Source organism: Camelina sativa, chromosome 20 (assembly GCF_030686135.1).
Source record: "Camelina sativa cultivar CO46 ecotype springtype chromosome 20, ASM3068613v1".
NCBI lineage: Eukaryota > Viridiplantae > Streptophyta > Magnoliopsida > Brassicales > Brassicaceae > Camelina > Camelina sativa.
The window spans coordinates 15,136,002-15,159,687 of record NC_141899.1 but is presented as its reverse complement, the minus strand read 5'-3'; the positions used below and the strand labels follow the sequence as shown (position 1 = coordinate 15,159,687).

Genomic DNA, 23,686 nt, shown 5'->3' with positions numbered 1-23,686 from the left:
ACAAATACAGCAGTATTAAGATAATTTTTTTAGTGCCAATTGCATCTCTCTTTGTACATGCCTAGTCTCGATCAACTTGAATCTCGAGTGTCACTCATTCGTCCCCACTAAGAAACATACGTAAACGTAAATCCATATTGATCGACGCGTAAAGATGTATATAACCATACAAAATGTCAAAACTGGGGCGTATCATTAATTTTGTAAAACTCAATTCACACGCAAATTAAAAAAGAGAAAAAAAATCGTCCACTGAAATGAATTTAGTATAATATCTTACGTATGACTACATGGATGAGTAAGTGTGAGTGAACTTATTAGTAGACATTAGTAGAGACGAAAGTACATTAATAGTATTACTAACGTGTATAGCATGACTATTTGAGATGCATTTTTCCTCTTCTCTAAGTAGGTGCATCAGTGCATGACACATTTATATCTTAGGAAATTTCTAGAGTTAAATTTTCAAGTTAAGATATTAACATACTAGTTTTAGAAGTTTTAAGGTTAGCAAAGCAATATATAACCTTTTCCCTTTTGATATTGGTTCGATGGATCCAGTGTATGAACCTAAGATAAATAAACTTGTGAAGCCAAAAGTCGCTACGGCAACCTTAACTTAAAATTCCTTGTTTAGCTTGCAAACTTAATTTAGTGTGAATGAAGAGATGCGCCTTGTGATACCATTCATATAAAACAATCAAAACTGAGTGGCTTTGCTTACCCATGTAAACGGTGACGTTTTGTTTTTGTGCTATCCGGTTTTTTCAATATGCCCCGCAGATTGTATAAGATAGAGGAGAGGATACGAATACGATATAGGAAACATGATGATAACGCACGTAACTAAAAAGCTGAGACATATTAAAAGAGGAAAGTGATGATGAGTGTCATTGTTAAAATGCACAAAGATTTGGATTTATGATTGCCTGACCAAAAATCTTTATTACATCTCTACTTTTGTCGGCTCACAGTACCTTAGATTCCCAAAACCGACAACGCACATTTCAACATATTCCACAAATTTCGGCTTCTTTTCTCTTTTCTTCGTCGCTTTTATATATTTTCCTTGATTGTTACGTAAAATTACATCTGAGCTGATCACCAAGAAAACAACCTGCGAGGGGTTGATAGGTGGAGCATGCTAAAATCTTTTTTGTATTTTTCATCCGCTCTTGTACGTGTGTTGTAACTCTTGGGAAGTAACGTTTATATTAGGACCGTCAATGCTAGCCGGTTCGTTCCTTCAGAGGTTAGAATCATATATTCTATTGCAAGCCTAAGGGTTTTGTTTTTGGTCCCCAAAACCTTAAGGACAATCCTATTCTGACTACATTAGAAGAAAATTTTAAACATGTGAAACGATTTATGCAGAGTAGATCCGCCAACCCTTTTGCCCACAGATTTTAATTCGATAAAACGCGTTACATTTTAAAAAAAATATGAAGATCAAATCTGTTTCTCAGATTGGATTCACTCTAGTAGTTTTAATATCAGTATAATATACTTCATCATGATGTATATGTATGCATGTATATAAAAATATGTATATGTACCTTAGTTTCTTAAGCTCGCTTCGAACATGTGTTGGACCATTTAAACGAAAAATAAGTAGACATGATTGTATATAGTCTCATACCGTTGATGGAGTTTCTGATCAATACCAACATCTTGTTAATACGTTTGACATCGTTGATTTGAAAGAAAGAAAATATAGAATATCCCAAGGAGAGTTTGCATGAGAAGAAGAGAGCAAAATGTAGCCGAAGGACAACTTGCCAGAAATATGTTTATCACCATATATGCATGATTAACAATGTTCCGGCAAGTCATCCTTGGCTGCATTATACTCTACTCCACGTCATGTAATTCTACTCCGTTGGGCTCACATGTCCATCAAGATTTTCAAGTACATCAATATGAGTGTGTGGTTTTGTGGTGCGTTTAGGGAGTGGAGGAGAGGAAGTATTTATAAGAGAGACATATAAGTTCTATACTCCGTTCCAATATTATATACATTTACATATTTGGTGATATAAATATTCGACCATCAGCTGGAGATTCCTATAGCAAGTGGCTGTAGTGCTCAACATAAAGGTAATTATGTTATAATGTCAAAAGACTCGGCCTTTCTCACTGCACGGCCTTTCCACTATCCACTCATAATATCTTGTACACTTCTCAAAATCTTTACATTAGGTGGATCAAGTTTATTGGTAATAAAAGAATTCAGACAAGTTTATTTGATCATCTCATATGTGAAATTTGTTTACAAAGTTGTAAACAAATTAGTATCGACACATAAACAATCATTCGATATAATTGATGTTTAATGTTTCCGAAAGGAACCGCATGGAAAGGGAGCGGAATATATAATTAGGTGGTGCGCGTATTGGTCCACTACTTTGAACCAAATATATGTTTTACTTGTTTACAAATATATTGAAGTCAAAGGAATTATTGCATTAGTGGTGATTGGCCTCGATGCTAAATAAGAATCAAGAAAAACCAAAAGAAGAATATTAATAAAAGAAACATTACAGAGATGAGAGATATACTTTTATTTGACAGATTTATACAAACAGGAATTTATATATTCATGTTTGTCCGAAATTTGCAATATGTAAATGGGATGGTCAATTATATTTACCGTCAATCTTATAACGCTTGTCAGTTACATATAACCACCAATATACTAGTACTTTAGAGTCCTACTTCTTAACTCGCACACAACCGATCACGTTCAGAGAGTTCAAACAATTGTTCTCTAATAATATATATATTTGAAAGAAGGCCTAATTCTTTAATAATAATAAGAGTGTCACAAGGAGGACTTGACTTCAGCATGGGTTTAGTGACCTTTACTTATTGCTCAAAGAATATAGCATATATAAACTGGTGTTTTTAGTTGTAGTGGATTCGATTTGGTTAAATAGTCCATGATGTTTAGTTATAGATCTCAAAATTGATTTTAAATTTATTTAAGAAGATTCGACTACCTAAATATATACACTTGTCTAGGTAACAATTAATAAAACCAGTATTGTTGTAGGGTATTAGTATAGCTTAACTAGGCATTAAACAACAACTACATTTTAGAACATTTTTTTTCTTCTGAGAACTTCTATTGATCGCAGATTCACAGACATAGATATGGATGGACGCTAAATTGTTTTATACAAATGGATATAGATATAGCTTAGTTTTTAAGTAAATGAAAAAAAAAACACAGAAATGGAAGCAAAAAGGTGTGGCGGCCGCCAACAACTGCACCGCCCCTATGTCCTTGCCATATATGTTGGTCGGTACATGTAAGTATCTAAGCCTCAAAGCTAAGATAATGTTTTTGAATCAACTTTTTCATCATTTGTTAGGGATATGATTTGTTGTTTTGATTTGTCATTTATTGAATTAGTAGCATTAGTCATCTTTATGGCATCACCGCAACATATATTCTAGAAATGTTATCTACTACTACTAATCGATAAGCTTTTCTTCTAATGTCAAAAAGACAAAAACATATCTATTAATCTGATAATTAGTTGATTATTTCTTATAAACACAATGAGTTTTACTAAACTATAGTAGCTAAAGGGCTTAGATACTTACAGTTACATGTACCGACCATGCGAAAGTTAGTTACGGTGTTACCACATATTTCGAAGATCGTTTTGAGTTTTGACTCGAGATCCCTGAATAGTAATTACACATGACTCCGTTGTTTATTTTGGTAAATATTTTTACAAGTGTTAACTTTAGAAATAAATGAAAAATTAATATTGAGCATTTTGTCCTAATTTATAAGTCATGTGCAATGCTTTGCGTCGGAAGTTGTGTTTATTAAAATAATCACGAACATTGTCTTTGCTATGATCATGTCTACAAATATTTAGGTCATAAAGACAAATAATTAAAACTCACCTACGTACCATCTACGAAATCGGCCAAACAATCCCTTTGTTGAAAGGCAAGCATCCTCTGTGAAGTGTCATACCCAATTGCATGATCAACAAGAGCCGACGCTCCAAGCACATTAACCCTTTCCTCATTTTCCATGGACGATCTGACCAAAGCCGTGCAGAGAGAAGATGGGCTGTCTCGGAGATAAAGTCCTTTGTTTGAGATTGTGTAATCGAAACCTTGGAAATGGAGAGTGAGTTTGGGTAATGAATCTATGTCGAAGCCAACCTCGGTTGTGAAACACATTAGTTCGTTCACTTTGTACACGATCGTTGGTCCAATCTGCGTCATTAGCTCTTCTTTCACCTCCTCGTAGAGTGATGGCTCTAGACTTGTGTAGTACGTCCCGATATCTATTGCTATTCCACTACTCTCATTGCTTATTCTGATGAAAAAAAAAAAAGTTTGTGAGAAACATATATAATGGATTAACATTTACAAACAAAGAAAAAAACATGTTTGTTTCAAACGCTGCTCCCTCATTTGCATTTTTATGTGAAGATGATAAAATATAAATTTCTTAGATCGATATAAAATATTATTATTCTTTTTAAGATATATTTGCGAATAATTAAAACTGAATAAATTTACATGGGGATACCAAATTTCTTAGCAAACAAACAATCGAAACCCAAATATAATGGCTAGGATAGGTCACATCTGATAAATTTTACTGAATAATTTTTCCATAACACCCTAATGGAGACTTATATGGTTTTGCTTCTAATGAAAGAACGATCTCATACTGTTGATGGTTCTTTCATTATAAGCAAAACCGTAAAGTCTACATTAGAGCAACATCAGTTAATCAATAAAATGAATTTAATGACTGAATAATTTTTTTCTCTTATTAAAAACTTATTTAACTAAGAACTCGTATAAGAATATAAGTTTTGTTCATCAATATATATATATATATATATATATATATATATATATATATATATATATATATATATATATAGCAATTGCTTAAAGATGTGTGATTGCGGGAAAACAATTACATTCACTGTGATTAATGAGCTTGCTGTTTAAGTATTTAGTTCTCTCAAGAGGTTGAGCCTGTGAAATCGTATATTATATCAGATTGTTTAATTATACGTAACCATGTTAACTAGGTCTAAAATAGACTAATCCAAAAGTATAATCAAAATATCAGTAAAAGATATATTTATATACCTCTGTTGGCCAAGACTGATCCCGAAGAGAGCAACGTGATACGAGTAAGCTTCCGTCCCCGTCGTGTTTAACATCGGAACCAATATCATATCGCCGCCGTACGCAGCCACTGATCCAAGACGGATGTAGTTACGCGACCCCGAGGTGGAAGGCCATAGACAGTGTGAAAATCTTGTGAGACGAAGCTGTGACAGGAGTGAGAAACGATGAGTAGTTAGACTCACTCTCCCGTCGACGCCACCTCCGTCTTCCTCCGGTGAAGCACGGTTACTAGTCCCACAGCCAAAGACAAACCCTCGAACTATGGAGAGGGAGTTTTCTTGGTCAGTGATTGAGGAAGTCAACTGAAGTGTGTCGGAGACAAGGTAGCCGGAGCTAGAGGGAGAGGCTTCGTAACGGCAAAAATCTGAAGGCGTGCAGAGAAGAGAGAGAGACGTTATATTCGTTGTTGTTGCGTTGTAATGGTCAGTTGAATTGGTTGAGACATGAGGACAGAGAGAAGAGCTATTGCATGAGATTTTAGAGAAAGTGTTGGAAGATTTGTCCGAGAGTGAGCATTGGTGGTCATCATCATTATCGAGACATGTGAGATGTGTAGAAGAGTCTAGTTTGAGGTTAAAAGTTCGCGTTGGGGTTCCGATGGTGATCTCAACGTAAAGATTTGACTCGAAAGGTAAAAAGAAGCCATTTGGTTGATCATTCGGGAGATCATCATCAAGGCTAGAGCTATGAGTTAATACAATGAAGAGAAGAAGAAGAATAAGAAAGAGTGGATTTGATGAAACCATATTTGGACACGAGTTTTCGTATAGTTTAATGCTTCTATAGCATTCTAAATTGTTAGCTACCATTTATATGAAATAGGTAGTATATAATTATTTGTGAATATATTGTTCCGGAAAGATGAAACGAAACTAAAAAAAGTTTCCATGCAACAACGTAGATATTATATGCGAATTATAAATGAATTATCTTAAGTTATCATGAAACTAATCATTTTCTAATCAGTGTTTCACCTTGCATGAAATTAAACTAATATTATATAAATGTTAATTAATTAATGTTTTGTTATGTTAGTTTTTCTGAAAAAATAAATTTACTCGAAAATCATCATAATTCATGTGGCATGTGTGGCTTATAAATGTAGGTCGGTTGGTTACTAAACGCATCTACCGTGACAGGCATTAGATGACGTGGCCCATTTAGGATCATAAGAACTTGGGCTAATGGGCCTAAAAGCCCAAGAGAATCAGACAAAAGAGAGATGCGTGGGTCTCACAAGAATCTACGGTATAGATTCATTGCTTCGCGGGGGCTTTTGTTTTTGTTTTTGTTTTCGTTTCATTTCAACAAAACGCATGACGCGTTTTTTCATCTTCGTGTAGATCTTTCTTTTCTTTGTCTTCTTCTTTCAATATCTTACGCTGAGCTCTCTCACCTCACCTAACACAACAAAAAAAAAGCTTTGAGCTTTTTGAAAAAGATTATTCAAAACGTAGAATTTTCTAATTCACGCATTTATTTATTATATTTATATTAATGCGGAGTTCGCGATTTCGTGGAATCAATTCTGGCTCATTCCAGGTATAATAAAAATCTCATTTTTACGATCTGGGTTCTCTTGTTTTCTTGTTTGTTTTCTTTAATTCTGTTTTCTAATCTTCCAATTTATCATTTTACGATCTGGGTTCTTTGTTTTCTCTTGATTCTAGGACTTGGGTAACTGAAAAAATCTCTCTTTTATGATCTGATTTTGTTGTAGAATAAACGGTGGTGGTCACTAGTGTTGGGTTGTATCGTTTCGTTTTTTGTTAGACTCTCAGCAAGTTTTAAGAGACTCTTTCACAAATTTGCATCAATGGGTTGGGGAAACATTTATAGGAGACGTGTGAAAGTCTTCTCAGTAGCTATACTCATTTACCTCGATTACAAGGTAAAGCTTTTGAATTTGTTTCTATCTCCTCTTGTTCTGTTTTGTGTTATTGTAGTGCTTTTTTTTTTTTTTTTTTGTTAATGTTAAAGAGTTTTTTTGGATTTGGATTTGTGAGTGAAGGGTGTTCAGCAAAAGGAGAAGTGGATTAAGAAGTCCAAAGTTCCTGCTTTATGGGAAAAAGCTCATGATCGTAATGCTAAGCGGGTTTTGAATTTGATTGTGGAATTGGAAGGACTCTGGGTCAAAATGGGGCAGTATCTATCTACTCGTGCTGATGTTCTACCTCAGGCTTATATATCTCTCCTCAGGCAGTTGCAGGACTCTTTGCCTCCTCGTCCGTTGCAAGAGGTTGTGATTCTACTTTAATGTTTTAACATTAGAGGATAGACAGAGAGAAGCTAAAGTTTTTGTTTGTGATATTATGTCAATGTAGTATGATTTTGAAGTTCTCTTGTATGTGAGTACTCGTTCTTTATAATACTGTGGCCTTGTTGATATACTAAGCTCGATATGTACCTTCTTTCTCTCAGGTTTGTCGAACCATTGAAAGAGAACTAGGGCATTCCATGAATGTTCTGTTCACTGATTTTGCTGACGAGCCTTTGGCAACTGCTTCGGTAAAATTCTGAGATCTGTTTGATGCACACATACCTTATAGCTAATAGAAGCAAAATGCTTTTAAGCTACTGAATGGCTAGAAACTCGTATGCTTTGTTTTATAGTGAGCTCTCTGTTTTGTAGATAGCACAGGTTCATCGTGCAACTCTAGCTAATGGCCAGGATGTGGTTGTTAAAGTTCAGCATGATGGCATTAGAGCTATTATTTTGGAGGTATGGTCTTTGTTTTGAAGTTTTTGAGATGAACAGTGGGAGCTATAGCTATTATATGACTGTTCGTTCACACTTCTTTTAACTTATTTTCTCTTTTCATTTCTTCACAGGACTTAAAGAATGCGAAGTCCATTGTTGACTGGATTGCGTGGGCAGAACCACAGTACGATTTTAACCCCATGATAGATGAATGGTGCAAGGAAGCTCCAAGAGAATTAGACTTCAATATTGAAGCCGGTATGCTTTACTTGCATAAATAATGAATAGTATTAATTTTCACCCTATGAGAAAACTTTTCATGCATCAAAGCTTGTGATTGCCATCCATGATCAATTTCTTGGGATGTGCTTTGGTTCTGAGATAGAAGTTGCTGAATCGATATTCATCTCTGTTACTTGTGTTGGCAAATATTAAGTTTAAATTATGCATGTCTTACCATTCTAATCACATGATCGATATAACATAGTAAAATAGGCAGTATACTGTGTCTTTAATTTCCTTTCGTAGGTTCAGCATTTTTCAATGCTTACACCTCTCTCTGAACTGCAATTCCTGAGTTTTACCCATTTTTGTTTTGTTTCTCAATATGTAGAAAATACTCGAGCCGTATCTAGGAATCTCGGCTGCAAGAAGACAAATGATGAAGTTAGAAGTGACAATCGGGTTGATGTCTTAATTCCAGATATAATTCAGGTTCTCATCTGTCCTAATCTAGAGCATAGATACATACAAAATTTCATGTCCAGTTTTTAAGTCTAGGATGGAACCATCAATGCCCTTAGTGAAAATCACAAAAGACATCCAAATACTAAAAGAATATGTATATCGATGATAATTCTGTATCATGGTATTTCTGATGCTGCATGTTGTCTATATTTGGTATTGCTTAGAAACTGCTCTAGGATAAGTAGTGGACCAATGTAACTAATGTGTAACACAGATTGTCCCTGGTATTCAGCGTAGACTTAAACTGAGCATTGAAAGCCGTTCATTCCTTTTCCGAATTCCTGCTACTTATGCCTTACACCTCCTCTGTTGCTCTAAATGACAGTCTTCTGAGAGTGTACTCATTCTTGAGTACATGGATGGAATTCGTTTGAACGATGTGGAAGCTCTGGATGCTTTTGGTGTTGATAAACAAAAGATCGTTGAAGAGATCACTCGTGCATATGCCCATCAGATATATGTTGATGGGTTTTTCAATGGCGACCCACATCCAGGTATGGTCCTCATGATTTTTTGGAGTTCGCCCATTGTTTTCTGTCTTGTAACCACCGAGTTTGCTTAGAGATAAGGTCTTCATCTGATAGAAGTATGTCTATACTCTGTTTCGCAGGAAATTTTCTTGTTAGTAAAGAACCACCACACCGTCCTATATTACTTGATTTTGGGCTTACAAAGAAAATCTCACACTCCTTGAAACAAGCCTTAGCCAAAATGTTTCTAGCATCAGCAGAGGTTTGTGAAAGATTATGCAATACATCTTTCTTTTCTACCTGTCTGTCTTACCCAACCCATTAGTTGATCATTTTGTAGGATGTTAGAGTGATGAGTTTGTTCGTTAACAGAACTTAAATGTTCGACAATTTAAACAATTGAACAAACATTAAAAAAAAAAGTAAAAGAAAAAAAAAAACTGAGCCAACTGCACTCTGGTCATGTGAATATTTTTTGTCACAGGGAGATCAAGTGGCGCTTTTGTCTGCCTTTTCAGAAATGGGACTGAAGCTGCGGTTAGACCTGCCAGATCAGGCAATGAGCGTGGCAGGTCTCTTCTTCCGATCTTCAACTCCTTCAAACGAAGCTCTGGTGAGTAAATTTACTTCTTTCTTCCATAACCTTGCTTTCTCTACTGGGGTAACTTTAGCGAATCCGCTCTTACAGATTCCTCTCTTAATAGAAAACGCTAAAAACCCTGAACGATCAAAGAACGCAAAATATGAAAGTCATACAGGAGAAGATGCAGCTTAGCCAGAAAGAAGTTAAACGCTTCAATCCGGTAAGCATTAATTTTTGTCAAGTGTATGCCTTAATGACCATCGATATCTAAATGAAAACATTTGATACAGATAGATGCATTTCCGGGTGATATTGTTATTTTTGCAAGGGTCATTAATTTACTCAGAGGTATGATGTGTGAATCATACTACTTTACCTCATTACATCAAAGGGTGGATTAGTTATATTACTTTGCTATGTATTTACTTATTACTTTTGTCGGCTGTTTAGGACTTTCATCCACTATGAATGTTCGAATCGTTTATCTGGACATCATGAGACCATTTGCCGAATCTGTTCTGTTGGGGTAAGCCCCCTTGGAATATTGCAGTTCATTTCATCATTTCTTTGGAAGATATCTCGTACGATGATAATGTGACTTTGCAGAAGTATCAGTCGAGGACCAACTGTAGATGCTCACTGGATACATGACTCGCCAATCCATTCTGATGTAGAGGTCAAACTGAGGAGGTTGCTCACTGAACTTGGGAGTATCCAGAAAATTCTTGGAATTCAGGTGAACTACGCTCTTTTACTGTCGGTTTGTAAGAGGCTTCCTTTTCATTATACTTTTGGTTTAACTCAGCCATGATTGTTTAGGTATGTGCATATAAAGATGGGAAAGTCATTATTGACACTGCTGCTGGAGTGCTTGGAAGATATGACCCACGCCCAGTTCAACCCGATAGTTTATTTCCTGTTTTCTCTGTGACAAAGGGTGTCACTGCCGGAATGATACATTGGCTTGTCGACAAAAGGTGAGTTACACATTATAAGGTTGCAAACTTTTTCATGTATTCATTTCACACACCCTGACATTCTGAATCGACTTCAAGCATTACATATTGGTCTCATTGTTAATTCCATGATCTCGTTTGCAGAACTCATGCTTAGTCATACTTTAGTAATGTTAAGTATTTAATGATACAGAAAACTCCAGCTCGACCAGACTGTGGCAAATATATGGCCAGGATTCGGATCAAATGGAAAAGATACCATTAAGGTATAATGAGCTACACTGTCACATAACCATTTTGCAGTCTGTTGTCAGATATTGCTTTTCATTTTAATACCTCGGTTTTATGTTTCAGGTCCATCATGTGCTTAACCATACATCTGGGATGCACAGTGCCTTTGACCCTGTAGGAGAAAATCCTTTGCTTATTTGTGACTGGGATGAATGTTTGAAACGTATTGCTAATTCATCACCTGAAACAGAGCCTGGCACTCAGCAGTTTTATCACTATCTCACGTTTGGATGGCTATGTGGTGGAATCCTCGAGGTAAACTAATCAGATCATTCATTGTTTAATCATAAAACTTATGCAACTCTCAGTTTGTATCTCTTACCTCTACTATGCTGATTTCAATCTTGCTTTCACCAATCTTGAACAGTATGCTTCTGGAAAGAAATTCCAGGAGATCCTGGAAGAGGCCATTATTAAACCTCTAAAGATTGATGGAGAACTGTACATTGGAATCCCCCCAGGTAAATAGTAACAGAGATTGAATTAGGCTACGAGCTTTACTAAGAATCATCTAACATCTTGATCTTATCATAGGTGTTGAATCAAGGCTTGCCACTTTGACGTTGGACACCGAGGAACTGAGCAAGCTTTCGTCCCTTGCCAGTCAGCCTGAGCTTCCTTCCACATTTCAGCCTGACAAGATCTTACAACTGGCAACCAGCTTGCCAGTCTTATTTAACACATTGAATGTGCGCAGAGCCATAATTCCTGCGGCTAATGGACATTTATCTGCTCGAGCACTTGCACGGTACTATGCAACCCTAGCAGATGGTGGCCTAGTGCCACCTCCACATTCCTCTTTATCCCAGCCACCACTAGGTAGCCACACCAATGTTCCGAAATTCACATCGTTGAAAGACACAATAAAAAAGAGAAAGGGTAAGGAGATGGCAGCTACAGAAAAGCTTAAACCAAAAGATCATCAAGAGAGGAGGCTGTATGATGAGAAGCAGTTTATGAGTGCTAGTAGCAGCAGAGAGTCAAATACAGAAAGTTTAGCCAGGCTAGTTGATACTAATAGTTCTGCTGGCGAAACTGAGATCAGTAAAGATGATCATCAAGATGATATTCACAATATGTTTAGCAACCCGAGGATCCATGATGCTTTCATGGGTAGTGGTGATTACAGTAACTTAGTGGTACCGGATGGGAAGTTTGGGCTTGGTTTTAAGCGCGTCATTTCACAAGATGGGTCTCTGGCTGGCTTTGGACATTCGGGGATGGGAGGATCAACAGGCTTCTGTGACATTAAAAACAGATTTTCCATTGCAGTTACACTAAACAAGATGTCTATGGGAGGTGTCACGGCTAATATTATGCAGCTGGTTTGTTCAGAGTTAAATATTCCCTTGCCTAAGGACTTCTCCCTTTCAAGTGCTATCGGTCCAGATTCAGAGATGGCTACGCCTCTAATCAACTAAGGTTGGATTTTTACATAAGTTTTGCCTGCTTACGTTTCAACATACATAGCGGTCTCCTTAAATAGCTAAATAGACATTGCTGGAAAGTAAAGTGTAATGATCAGTTTTTTTTTTGTTTCTTTGTCTGTATACTCAAGGAACTAATTCGAGCAATTCCCTTGTGAGAATGTAATGTATCGCCTATACCATTTGCAGTATTTCGAGCAATAAAGTATATGTTAGACACAAACTTGAAATAGTTTTTGTTTTTATTTTCCATTCTTCGAAGTTAAGGTTCCTGGAACTGTGAGTTTAGTTAACGAAACTAGAGATCATTTAACGAACACGTCGGCTTTCATTATGTTTCTCGTTCTATAGTGAAACACATACAGGACATTAGCTGAGTGATCATTACATGTTGTGAAGAAAGAGAGTCATGGCCAGATGTCTGAGACACAGCTAACAGCTTCACTGGATACATTACCAAGTCCAGGGCTTGAGGTCTGTCCAGAAAGTGTCATTCCAGGGAACAAAGATTGGTCACTGTGGACTGTCATGGCAGGTGAGGTATGTCCTGTGTAGTGCAGGCTGTTAATGGAGTGTGGTGGTGGACTTAGATGAGTTTGTAAAAGTTGATTCAAGCTGCTAGTGAGGGAACCTCTAGCTACCAAATCTTCTGCTAGTTTCACCTGTAAGTTACTTAAATTAGCACAATCCAATTTTTACTTTTCACAAATTGAGAGAGCAAGTGATCGATGACACCTTGACTCTCAGAGTTTCAACATCTGATTTAAGAACTCTGTTATTTGTTCCAGCGCTACGAAACTGTTGCGTTGCGTCTATGAGCTGCTTGTACAGTGTCGAGTTCTCTCCTTTCAAAGAATCAACCTTGACAAAAACACAACGTCACCATCAAAACATTACTCCTGAATCAAATCATCAAACCAGCTATTTGTGTTAACCTTACCTGAGATTCAAGATCTACCAAGTACTCTTGCTTCCTTCTCCTTGACCGCCTTGCTGATTCCCTGTTTGAATACATCCTGAGTTTACATCACAAAAAAAAAAAAAAAGTGTGATCACCTTCTATGTGTCTTTCTCTCTCTCTCTCTCTCTCTCTCTCTGTTTTTTACATCTAACTTATTAACAGTATCCAACACACCTTCTGATACGTTTTAGATCATTAGGATCATTAGTCATTTCAGATTGACCAGCTTCTGTCTCTGCATCTTCTTCATCAGAGTGATCATGAGAAGATGCACTCGTGGTTCTCCGAGCTCCTCCTCTTGCCTCAGGTTTATTGGCTGACACTGGACTATCAGCTGACAGATTCTCTTTCCAGATAAGAGCAATACATGTGAACATTAATACCAACTAAAACAACACCTTATTACATGGAGTGAAATCAAAGAGACCTGCACATACCGCAGATTGAGGATTGTGCATCGCGAAAACGTCCAGTTGGAATCAAGCCCTCAGACCACAAAAGACTATCTCTTAACTCACTGGTGTAATCCTGCAACCAAAGAACCAAGAATCTTACTACAATCTCTGGATCTTGATCTAGACACAAGCAACAACCATACGAACAGGAGAGGCAACAGAAGGAAGAAACCAAAGACTAACCCGGCTGATGAGATCGAAAGAAGGGTCTAGAGGGCTTGTGTCAAGAATAGATTCTTGTCTGGATAAAGCAGAAGAAGACAAGACCTTAGTGAGATACTCTTGTAGAGCCAACTCAGAAGCACTTCTCTCCATACCCATGTCTTTGGCTGTGTGACCATTCATTTTTTTTTTTTTGGTATGCGAACACACAAGAAGAGAATTGGTGGGAAAAGAGGGGAGGGGGGGGGGGGGGGGGGGGGAGAGTAAGTTATGACAGACATCTTCTTTATATAACCGTCTCTTCTTTACTAAAGTTGTAAAAAGCTTCTTAATGGCTAAGCAAAATTGAATTTGCTTTGTCAATGCAACGTCTTCATTTCCAACTTTTTTTTCTTTAATGACAACAAATAACAAAGAGAACTGAAAAGCAAAGCCAGAGAGAGAGAGAGAGAGAGATCTTAGGCTCTGTATTTTTCTCCCTTAGCCTCTTTATATATGTCAAATAGTTTTATAGAAGAGTATATGCCACCAATTAGATGATAATGATAACCTTTAACCAGCTAGAGGAGACTATCTAAGGTTAGTCAGAGACTCTTACAATATATCGAACCTTGTGTTTTTATAATTTTATAGGCATATAAAGAGATTATATTCATAAAAAGGATCCTAAAATATTTAGGAAAAAATGGTTAATAATATGAAGAAATCGAAATTTTAAAAGTTAAGTAAATAATTTAGCAAAAAATAAACTTAATAATTTTTCTGGTCACACTAAGAACACAATATGCTTCTCCCTTCTTTGTTTTCTCTTACTTTTATCGTCGTCATATGCTTTTGGAAAGCAGATCTAAAGACGTTTCTTTTCTCCAGCACCAGAAATGCTTTTTTTTCTTCTTCTTTTTTTTTTCTCTAATGTTATTCTAGCTTTTGTGCGTAAAACCAACTTTTCTTTCTTTTGATCTGCACTACTTCCTTTAAAAAGTTATAATATTTCACAACAAAAGAAACAAACTAGGAAATGATGTGTCTTTATAAAATCAAAAGTTATTTAGATCCGAATTTAGAATCCAAAAGCATTTTAGAAAAGCTTTTTCTATATATATATATTTTCATCAACTAGAACATTCGAACTTAGTGGACTACAAAGTTTACGATCTACCGACTACACTACAGGTTAACCCTTTGCATGAGGAATAATAATAACTAAATAAGCAGTGATGTTTTTAAACAACCACTGGAGATTGGGGACCTTAAGTTCTCATTTGATTCGAATCCATTATACAATTCACAATTGATTATGCTTTGACTCATTCAAATCCAAAAAAAAAAAAAAAAAAAAAAGGGCCACAAAAGTATAGGCTAAACGCCTAAACCCATGAGAGAACAACATCACTACTTATTTATGATCACTATATTTAGTAGATATATTGTTATTCTAGTGAAAGGTTTAGGTAATATGAATATTTTTCACTTCAGTTCTATCAAGTAGCTCTTCAAGATTTTTTTAAGAAAAATATTGTATCAGTTCCTAGATATTATGGCATTTGTACTACTCAAATTCTTGGGACATCAGTAAGAAAATAAATAAATTTATGAACATACTTAACTTTAAGACGTTGTTCTCTCACGGGTAAATGATCTGCAAGCTTATTCTACATACCACAATTTATGAACTTTGGAAGAAAGGAAGTTTATGCTCCATATGGAACACCCTCTCGACCGTATAGTGAAAAGGATACTTCAACTAATTCACAGAAGGCTTGCAAGCCTTACATGTCCTTCTCCATCAAGAGCAGCAACAGCTTCATCTTCTCACTTCGGTGTCACCTTCCTTCCGATATGGTTTGGCTTTATTCATTTCTCTACTTCTCCTTCAAATCAATAATTATATGTTGGTGTTCTTCCAATGTATGATTTATAATTTCTCTCATTCGAGTATGTATATAAAGCTCTTATTACCTCTCGTTATAATTTCTCTCTTTCTAAAACCTTTCAGTACTTTAATCTCCATACGATGTTTCGTTGTTCTGTAAATTAAAGCCAATTAAAGAAAAGAAAAGGAAATAGTATATAAAAAGAAGAAAAAAAGAAGACGTTGTTCTATGTTTAGCCACTAGAGTATATAGTATTAGTACGTAGGAGTGATTTAAGTTTTCCGAAAATTTACTTATTCCAAATCATAGAGCCTGTGTTTCACATATTTGTCTCTTTTGTGGTCATAGGTGCATAAATATAACTATAGGAAAAAACGATCATTTGAAATTCAAGACAATAACAAGATTTCTCGTGACCTATGAAACTGACGAAATAACAAATAAACAACACAAGTATCTTTAGTTCTAGTTTTAAGGGACCAAATGAATGTTCTTTGAAGGAAAAAAAATCAATTATTTTCAATATTATAATATTTTGTGTAATAATTTGTGTTTAGAATTTTCTTTCTGTTTACAAAACGGATATATAATATTTTTACAACCAAAAGAACTCATGACGTCTATTTGGTAACGCGACTAATGAGAGACTGAAACTAGAGGTTATAGAGAAACTCTCCAAGTGCATTTATCTAACAATCCGGAGGATATAACGTACCGTCTTTTACTACTTCATGCATCATCCTTAAAATCATCTAGCATCAAGGCATCATCATCAGTTATCACCATCATTCAGAAGATCAGAGCCGCGGCGGCAATCAACTACACGTTGTTTCTCTTTCTTGTCGTTGGGTGACACGAAATCGAGGTTATAAAGAACAAGAACCATCCCCAAAACGCTCAAGAACACGAGGATGGGACCAAAGACCCACAGCATCAGTGAAAACCCGGCGTAGAACAACCTGTTCCCTACCGTGTTGAGAAAGATACCCTTCTCGAACATCTCGCTGACGTGCTCAGACGTGAGGAATAAGCAACCGGAAAGATTAGGGTCTAAATTAGGGATGTTAACGAGAATGGCGACTTGGTTTAAGAAACGGATGGAGAGGGAGTGGAAGAAGAAGGAGAAGATGAAAATGGTGAGAATAGTTAGGTATTTAATAGATATGACAAAATCTCCATGAGCTCCAAGAAAAACGGCGTCGTTTAGTGGCTTCTTGATGCTGTAGGTGCTGCTTAACACCGCGGCTAGACCGGCGCAGAGGAGCACGCATGTCGTGGCCATCAGTGTAGCTCCCATTATTATGTTACGCAGTGTTTGTACGGCCAATATGTTCATCTTTTGATTCTCCTGAAACGTTAGAAAATAAACAATAATAAAATCCTTATATATTTCTCCAATTATAAATATTTTTCTAACTTCATTTGTAGATATATCTATGAGAGGATTTCAGACCAGAACCAAGACTAATTTACATACCATCTAAATTAATTAATCCTCATACCAAAGCTCTTATCAATACGATGACAATGACTAAATTATACCATAATTTTATATTTTGGGTATGATGAAAATGGAGATGTATATATAAACCTTGATCATAGAACAAATCCAGATCCGGCGGCCGCGAGAGTTAATGCCGAGGAGGGTGGAGAAGGGATGGGTTCGAACCATGAAGCACAAGTAGATGTGGTAACAAAGCATAATCACAAGAGCTAAGGGCACAAGAATAGCATCCAAGTACCATTTCTTCCACTCCATTTGCGCCTCTATCTCTCTTCCTAGCTCTTTTTTCTTTTCTTTTTCTTTCCAACCTCTTCGATATTAACGATTTCTTTTGTCTTCATTTATATATATGAAAAAGTTAGATGAAAAAAATAATATTGATTTTCAGTATAAATTCTAAATATAATCAATTAAATTGTCCCATATCAATTAATATATACATATTTCCCATTAAATTTAAATAGAAGCTTAATTTTATAATTAATATTATTTCATATACATATGTAATCAAAATGTATTAATTTAAATGTTGTGTACATAGATGTAGATTTGTTGACAAAAAAAAATGATAGAGTAAAAAAAAAAGACATGTAGATTTGTTGTGAGATATATTCCTTGTTTACATCTATACTATTAAAGGAGAAATACTCATACGTTTTTATATTTGTTTATGTAATTAGTATTTACATCAAAATGCCTCTCAAAATCTTTTAAAAAAAATTCTCATTAAGAGTAAAAATATTATGATTTCGTTTAAAAGAATATATACTTTTAAAAGAATAGTAATCTAAAGAAAGTAAATGACTAAAATTCTTTAAAAGAATATATACTTTTAAAGTCACAAATTTATATTTGTCTTGTAGACAAAATATAAATATTATGATTTTGTTATTTGTGTCTGTGTAAATTATGAGATGTTGATGTGAATCACATCCTATTGACTTGGTTTACTCTTTGAAGAGAATATAACTTTATGTTATAAAATAAAAAAGCCACACCATTGATGAGAAAGTTGCTATATAAAAGTGACCATAAATATGGATAAGATATATAAAGTTATCAACTAGTTTCTCCACTAGAAGTAAATATTAAGTACTAGATGTACTTATCTCATATATCTATATATATAAAGTTACATTTTTCTCTCTTCTGGTGCAGCCACGTCAGCACTCCTTATTTAATATTTTGGGTTTTTTGGATTAAACTTAGCCCAAAGTTTTTGCAGAGAAAATTCAGGCCCACATGTTTTTCTATCCTATGGATTTAACCTATTTTTGCCTCTTTTCCGCGCCGTCGACGATGCTCCATCTCCACTGGTTGCTCTTCTTCTTAACTCACGATCCATGGCGTTTCACCATTTGATGCGAATTCAAGGCTTCCAGTCCTCTACACTATCACTTATTCTTCCATGTCTTTCATCACAATTGCTACGGTTTCGTTCCTAACTGTTAATTATGATCTTCCATCTTCTCTGAGTTAATGGACAGTCCACTACTTCTTCCTTAAATTGTCGTAAGTCCTTCTCTTATATAAAACAATTTCCCTGCCTCCTATATATCTTCGCTGTGTTTTCTTCATTTTTATGAGTGAAATTCAGGCGTAGCAGATTTCATATTAAGCTGCTACATCTCCGGGATTAAGTAACCATCTGTTCTCAGTTGATTACAAGAGGCAACAATCTTAATATTTGACAGCGACGTGGGTTTTCGTCTCTTGGTCGGCCACATAACACAAGGTTCGCTCTGTTCTACTCCTTTTAGCGATTTATTTGTTGTTATAAGTTAATTTCGATACTATTAAACAGAGGAGAATGCAAGAGATTATGGCTCGACAAGGCATGTTAAAATTTCTTAATATACCTTTACTGATATCTGATTTCTTCTCAGATAACTTGTTTCCCTTGTGAGATCTTCACTAAACTGCATTATTTTGCAGGGTAAACAGGGTGGTAATCAACAAAATCCAGAGCAAGAGAAACAACAGGATGATGCTAGAAGGTGTGTATCCTTGTGTTTTAGTTGGCATTCATATATGATTTTTGTTCGGTTTGGAATTCTGTTTTTGAAGTAATGTATTGTCTGATTGGAACATTTTCGTGTAGTGAAGCTGATGAACGTAGACAAATGATGCTTAGTCAAATATTGTCTTCCCAAGCCAGAGAGAAGTAAGTCCCATCTAATATGTCTTGGGAGTTCAATTAGTTACTCTCCCTTCTTCCTTCATTAAGTCGCCAATATGATGATCTTCCAAAGCTCGAGGGAGACACAATATTGTGTTTATATATCTTTGATGCTTCTCTTTCTTCTTCTTTGTGCTCTATAGTTGCTCAAATTGCCCTGGTAAACCTGAGAAAGCTAGAGGTGTAGAGGATGTTATTTTGAGGGCTGCTCAAATGGGACAGATAGTTGAAAAGGTAATGATCCAGACGCTTTTCCATTTCGTAATTCTTACGTATCATATTATCCATCTAATAGTTATTGAAATACTCTGTTTGCTTTACAGGTTTCTGAGGAGCGGCTTATTACACTGTTGGAACAAATAAACAGCCAAACTGCAAAACAAACAAAAGTCACGGTACAGTTTACACAATCCTCTGAAAAAACAAGTTATTAAAACATGTCTTGCCTTAACCATCAATATCATTGAGTTTAAGTTTATCTCTCGGATGTGTTTACAGATCCATAGGCGCTGCGGGGTGGATGACGATTAGGAAGAAGGATATTATGCTGTACTTTGAACATCTATGGGGCATCTCACTACTGAATATTATTGTGAAACTAAAGGTATCACACGACATACATAGATGATTGAATGTGAAAATGTATTTAATTTATGGTAAAGGAATTGATCATTCAACCTATCAGAACCTTGGGGATATCTTTAATAGATTAATTAGTTATTTATGTAACTAAAATACATATGTTTGTCTAGAACTATAGTATGATTTTATATAAAGAAAATTCGATTAAGTCCTTTATGATAACAGTATAGATTTTAAATTTAAGAGAAATTTAAAGGGTGATCTAAGCAATAATTTGTAGGTGAAATTTTTTAAGAGAAAGCGACAACCGTGCACCCTTTTTACTTGTATAAGTGTCTCAGTTAACCTATCAATTAATCTTATACTATTTTAATTTTTTATATGATAATAATCTAAGATGAGTTTTTACAATCCAAAGCTTTCTAGAAATAATTTTTGTTTATTTTATAGTAATAACTAAAAAGCTCAAACGTCTAATTGACTAATCAGACACCTAGACCTTAGGTGTATCACTATAAAAAATTTCTTGGTTTCGTGATAATCAAGTATAATCGACAAAAAAAATAGTGCTACAGAAAACTTTGATTAGTGCTTCAGCATGTTCTAACTCCAATAACAAAAACGAAAAGCGAGTGAATGAAGCTTTTTGGCTCCTTAACATCCAAGAAGTTGAACCTGTTCCCACCTTAACACGTTTGGTAAAGTTGTACTGCAAAATATAATACACACGAATATGAATAGTAGGTGCGAACGGTGATTATAGAATTTCAAACGGTGATTATAGAATTTTAAAGTAACTAATATCACTTTAATTAAACGAACACAAATTCGTGACAGAAATAGTATCAAATCAACTGATCAAACATGGACCAAATATATAAAATAACATATAGGGTTTCGCTCATCATTATCAAAAAAGAGGAAGGAAGAACACATGACATGCACGGACGACTTTGTTGACCCTAATGGTCAAAGACTGCCATTTGCCTCCACGTCTCTTCTTTAATTTTTATGTTTCTAAGGTTAAAAATGTATAATCATATAGTATCTTTATGGTCTCAGAATTCCAAAATACTATTTTTTAAGATCCAATCATTTGAGTATATAAGAATATTAGTTGCTAAAATTATTATCTAATATATTTCGTTTCTCTATGTTTTTCTTTCAATATGCTATACATCAATTATGATCAGTTTCTTTTCTACTACATCAGGATAAGACTAATGTTTTAAGATTTATTTGTTCTTATAAGTTAATTTTGATACTAGAATAAAGAGTCTTTTGATATCTTCGATTATTATTTGGGTTTGGATTGGTAGCTAATTCTCCATTAGAAATTCTTTATTATTTTACAAATATATTCTTAACCTAAAACTACATTCGTAGATAGATATGTCAGTCTTCGCCTATATAGTGTTTTTACGCACATGGTTTGAGGAAATGGTTCTGCGACTCCACAAAGATCAAAGACGATAAAATAAAAGCGGTTGCCAAGTTATATTCACTCGAGACAAAGTCAATAGTAAGCATAGTAGGTCGATCCATGCCCACCGGTTCAACTCTGATGAAGAAGAGATCTCTCTCAAGTATTCTAGATCAGCTGTTTCGGTTAGTCTTTCATATATCCTTCCTCTGAAATTTTATAGAACCAAGTATAGGTGTACGAAGACATAGTTTCATATATTTTTGGAACCTGCGTTCCACCTTGCAAACAACCATGTAGGGTGTTTATATTAAACTCCTTGCGTTTTCTATATTCCTAAATGTTTTCTATATATTTCTTGCTATAGTCATTTCTTCAACTTACACTTGGCCTTACGCTTCTCTTCTAACAAATATGAAGTTCGTACCAACAAATCCTAGGAAGGATTCTCCGTTTCTGGCCTGCTCGAAAAGTTAAAAAATGTGGGACAACTCATGGGTGTTGATTTCCTTCTCATTGACGAAAAGGTTCCTCAATCTCCATTCTCCTCTTGATTCATTCTTAATTATGTACTTACCCTTTTGTTAATATTTCCCTCTTTTCCAATCTACTTTGATGCAAGGCTCCATTTACGTCACCCACCTTCCTAAATTCGAACATGCTCTGCGTGATCGAGCTATGTATATAATATCCGCCTTTGACGTCACTAGAAGCAACACCCATGTCAAATTGTCGGATTTCCACTTTTATATACGGTTCACACCAGCCACTTTTTTTGAAGAGGTAGAAGAGTCTTTCTGTGTTATTCCAAAAGAGTTTTTCCGCTTAAGGACTCATGAAGAGTTAGTGTCACTGGCGAACACCAATACGGAGCTCCCAGGTTTGTCTAAGTTTTGTAGTTCCAAATATGTAGATAATCATTGAAAAGTTTCTCAACTTCGTTGCATCTATAGTATATTTTCCTGGAAATTAAATGTTAAACTATATGGTTTTGCTCTTATTAGATGTCATGGGCGAAGTAGTTTCCACCAAAACTAATGGGATGTCACAAACTTTGGAGAGGATGTTAGTCCATCTGCGTCTTGAAAGGTTTTCCCTCATTGTCTTTCATCAAATTCTCATCAAATTCTCACGATATAGAACTTCTCCTCTCCATTTATGCATTTTACTACCTTCACCACATGTTGCCTTTTGTTATAGTGGTCAGAATGTCCGTCTAAGTGCATTTGACGACCAAGCAACCTCATTGGAGAAGGTCTTTAGCAAGAATGATGAGGGGACTTATATACTCTTAGCGACCAATATAAACCCAAAGATTATTGCAGGTGAAGCAGTTCATGTTCATAATTATTTGACGTCAATAAAATGTGCACTTTGTTTTCAAATATTATGTCATTTCTAACCCAATCATACTCTCCAGATGAACTTTTTCTTAATGCTACGTCTGGGACCAAGTTTTATTCTGATGGAGACTTGACAACGACACAAGAGTTCGCTGAAAGGTATTGGAAGAGTTGTTTGAAATCCTGTGTATTTGACTCACACATTCAATCTTAATATTCGACCTACACCAACGCCTAGCAACACCACCAAACAGGTTGAAGGGGAGAGCCATTTACACAACCATCACCAAACACAAACAAGGTAAAAGATGCAGACACTGTTAGAACACGAAACAAATACTCAACTAAGAGTTCCACATTTAGTTCCCCACATAACATCAATGTTTGTAAATAAAATCGCCCCCAACAAAAGCTCCCCAAAACTATTAAAAAAGAGCAAAAACAGAACTATTTCAAAATTAATACAAACGCAAACAAAAACTAACAAAAAAAGAAAAGAAAACAAAAATCACAATTAATGAAGACAAAAACAGAAACGGCCCTAATGAATCAAAAAGACAAAACAAAACCGACCTCCAAAAAATAACAATTAATTAATTAGAAAATCAAAGGTAAGAAGACACTTAAATAATTTAAAAACACAACTCGAATTAACAGTTCCGTTCAACGAAGAAACCAGGGAAGAACCAATTACCCACAAGCGATGGGAAGCCAAGGCAAAATCAACCAAACAAACGAGAAAATAATACTGTTCAGCATCGATACAATGGATGGTTTAAAATTTGAGCTCCAATCCTTCTACTGTCCTCTAGATCAGAAAATGAATTAACTCCTTCGCGTTCAAATG

The 23,686-nt window shown here is 35.4% G+C and overlaps 5 protein-coding genes across 10 annotated transcripts; 2 read left to right on the top strand and 3 right to left on the bottom strand.

Moving 5' to 3' along the window:
* Positions 1 to 3,818: 3,818 nt before the first annotated feature.
* LOC104753706 (aspartic proteinase nepenthesin-1-like) lies at positions 3,819 to 5,957 on the bottom strand. The gene is made up of 2 exons (XM_010475921.2): positions 5,140 to 5,957; positions 3,819 to 4,345 (listed from the first exon to the last, which is right to left on the bottom strand). The coding sequence occupies exons 1-2, from the start codon at positions 5,925 to 5,927 to the stop codon at positions 3,922 to 3,924; spliced, it is 1,212 nt and encodes a 403-aa protein (XP_010474223.1). The 5' UTR covers positions 5,928 to 5,957; the 3' UTR covers positions 3,819 to 3,921.
* A 469-nt stretch (positions 5,958 to 6,426) lies between these two features.
* LOC104750728 (uncharacterized) lies at positions 6,427 to 12,579 on the top strand. Of its 2 annotated transcripts, XM_010472567.2 has the most exons (19): positions 6,427 to 6,723; positions 6,902 to 7,072; positions 7,193 to 7,420; positions 7,603 to 7,689; positions 7,814 to 7,903; positions 8,014 to 8,140; positions 8,496 to 8,596; positions 8,955 to 9,123; positions 9,240 to 9,361; positions 9,584 to 9,712; positions 9,804 to 9,902; positions 9,973 to 10,030; positions 10,133 to 10,208; positions 10,289 to 10,418; positions 10,502 to 10,659; positions 10,832 to 10,904; positions 10,993 to 11,184; positions 11,297 to 11,390; positions 11,464 to 12,579. In XM_010472567.2, the coding sequence occupies exons 1-19, from the start codon at positions 6,679 to 6,681 to the stop codon at positions 12,348 to 12,350; spliced, it is 3,036 nt and encodes a 1,011-aa protein (XP_010470869.2). In that variant the 5' UTR covers positions 6,427 to 6,678; the 3' UTR covers positions 12,351 to 12,579. The 2 variants fall into 2 exon arrangements, with proteins under 2 accessions (XP_010470869.2, XP_087360628.1); XM_087504502.1 differs by lacking the exon at positions 6,427 to 6,723 and having other exon boundaries at positions 9,788 to 9,902.
* An 85-nt stretch (positions 12,580 to 12,664) lies between these two features.
* LOC104750727 (basic leucine zipper 9) lies at positions 12,665 to 14,851 on the bottom strand. 2 transcript variants are annotated; one of them, XM_087504504.1, is made up of 6 exons: positions 13,956 to 14,851; positions 13,755 to 13,845; positions 13,492 to 13,663; positions 13,297 to 13,372; positions 13,092 to 13,217; positions 12,665 to 13,018 (listed from the first exon to the last, which is right to left on the bottom strand). In XM_087504504.1, the coding sequence occupies exons 1-6, from the start codon at positions 14,115 to 14,117 to the stop codon at positions 12,764 to 12,766; spliced, it is 882 nt and encodes a 293-aa protein (XP_087360630.1). In that variant the 5' UTR covers positions 14,118 to 14,851; the 3' UTR covers positions 12,665 to 12,763. The 2 variants fall into 2 exon arrangements, with proteins under 2 accessions (XP_087360630.1, XP_087360629.1); XM_087504503.1 differs by having other exon boundaries at positions 13,492 to 13,651; positions 13,956 to 14,394.
* Positions 14,852 to 16,301: 1,450 nt separating this feature from the next.
* Positions 16,302 to 17,676, bottom strand: LOC104750726 (uncharacterized). The gene is made up of 2 exons (XM_010472565.3): positions 17,400 to 17,676; positions 16,302 to 17,156 (listed from the first exon to the last, which is right to left on the bottom strand). Exons 1-2 carry the CDS (start codon positions 17,565 to 17,567, stop codon positions 16,581 to 16,583), a joined length of 744 nt encoding a protein of 247 aa, XP_010470867.3. The 5' UTR covers positions 17,568 to 17,676; the 3' UTR covers positions 16,302 to 16,580.
* An 857-nt stretch (positions 17,677 to 18,533) lies between these two features.
* LOC104753705 (uncharacterized) lies at positions 18,534 to 20,281 on the top strand. 4 transcript variants are annotated; one of them, XM_087503367.1, is made up of 7 exons: positions 18,534 to 18,824; positions 18,910 to 19,047; positions 19,248 to 19,309; positions 19,419 to 19,476; positions 19,635 to 19,725; positions 19,815 to 19,886; positions 19,990 to 20,281. In XM_087503367.1, the coding sequence occupies exons 3-7, from the start codon at positions 19,297 to 19,299 to the stop codon at positions 20,020 to 20,022; spliced, it is 267 nt and encodes an 88-aa protein (XP_087359493.1). In that variant the 5' UTR covers positions 18,534 to 18,824; positions 18,910 to 19,047; positions 19,248 to 19,296; the 3' UTR covers positions 20,023 to 20,281. The 4 variants fall into 4 exon arrangements, with proteins under 4 accessions (XP_087359493.1, XP_087359495.1, XP_019093653.2 ...); XM_087503369.1 differs by having other exon boundaries at positions 19,414 to 19,476; XM_019238108.2 differs by having other exon boundaries at positions 18,547 to 19,047; positions 19,414 to 19,476.
* Positions 20,282 to 23,686: the final 3,405 nt, after the last annotated feature.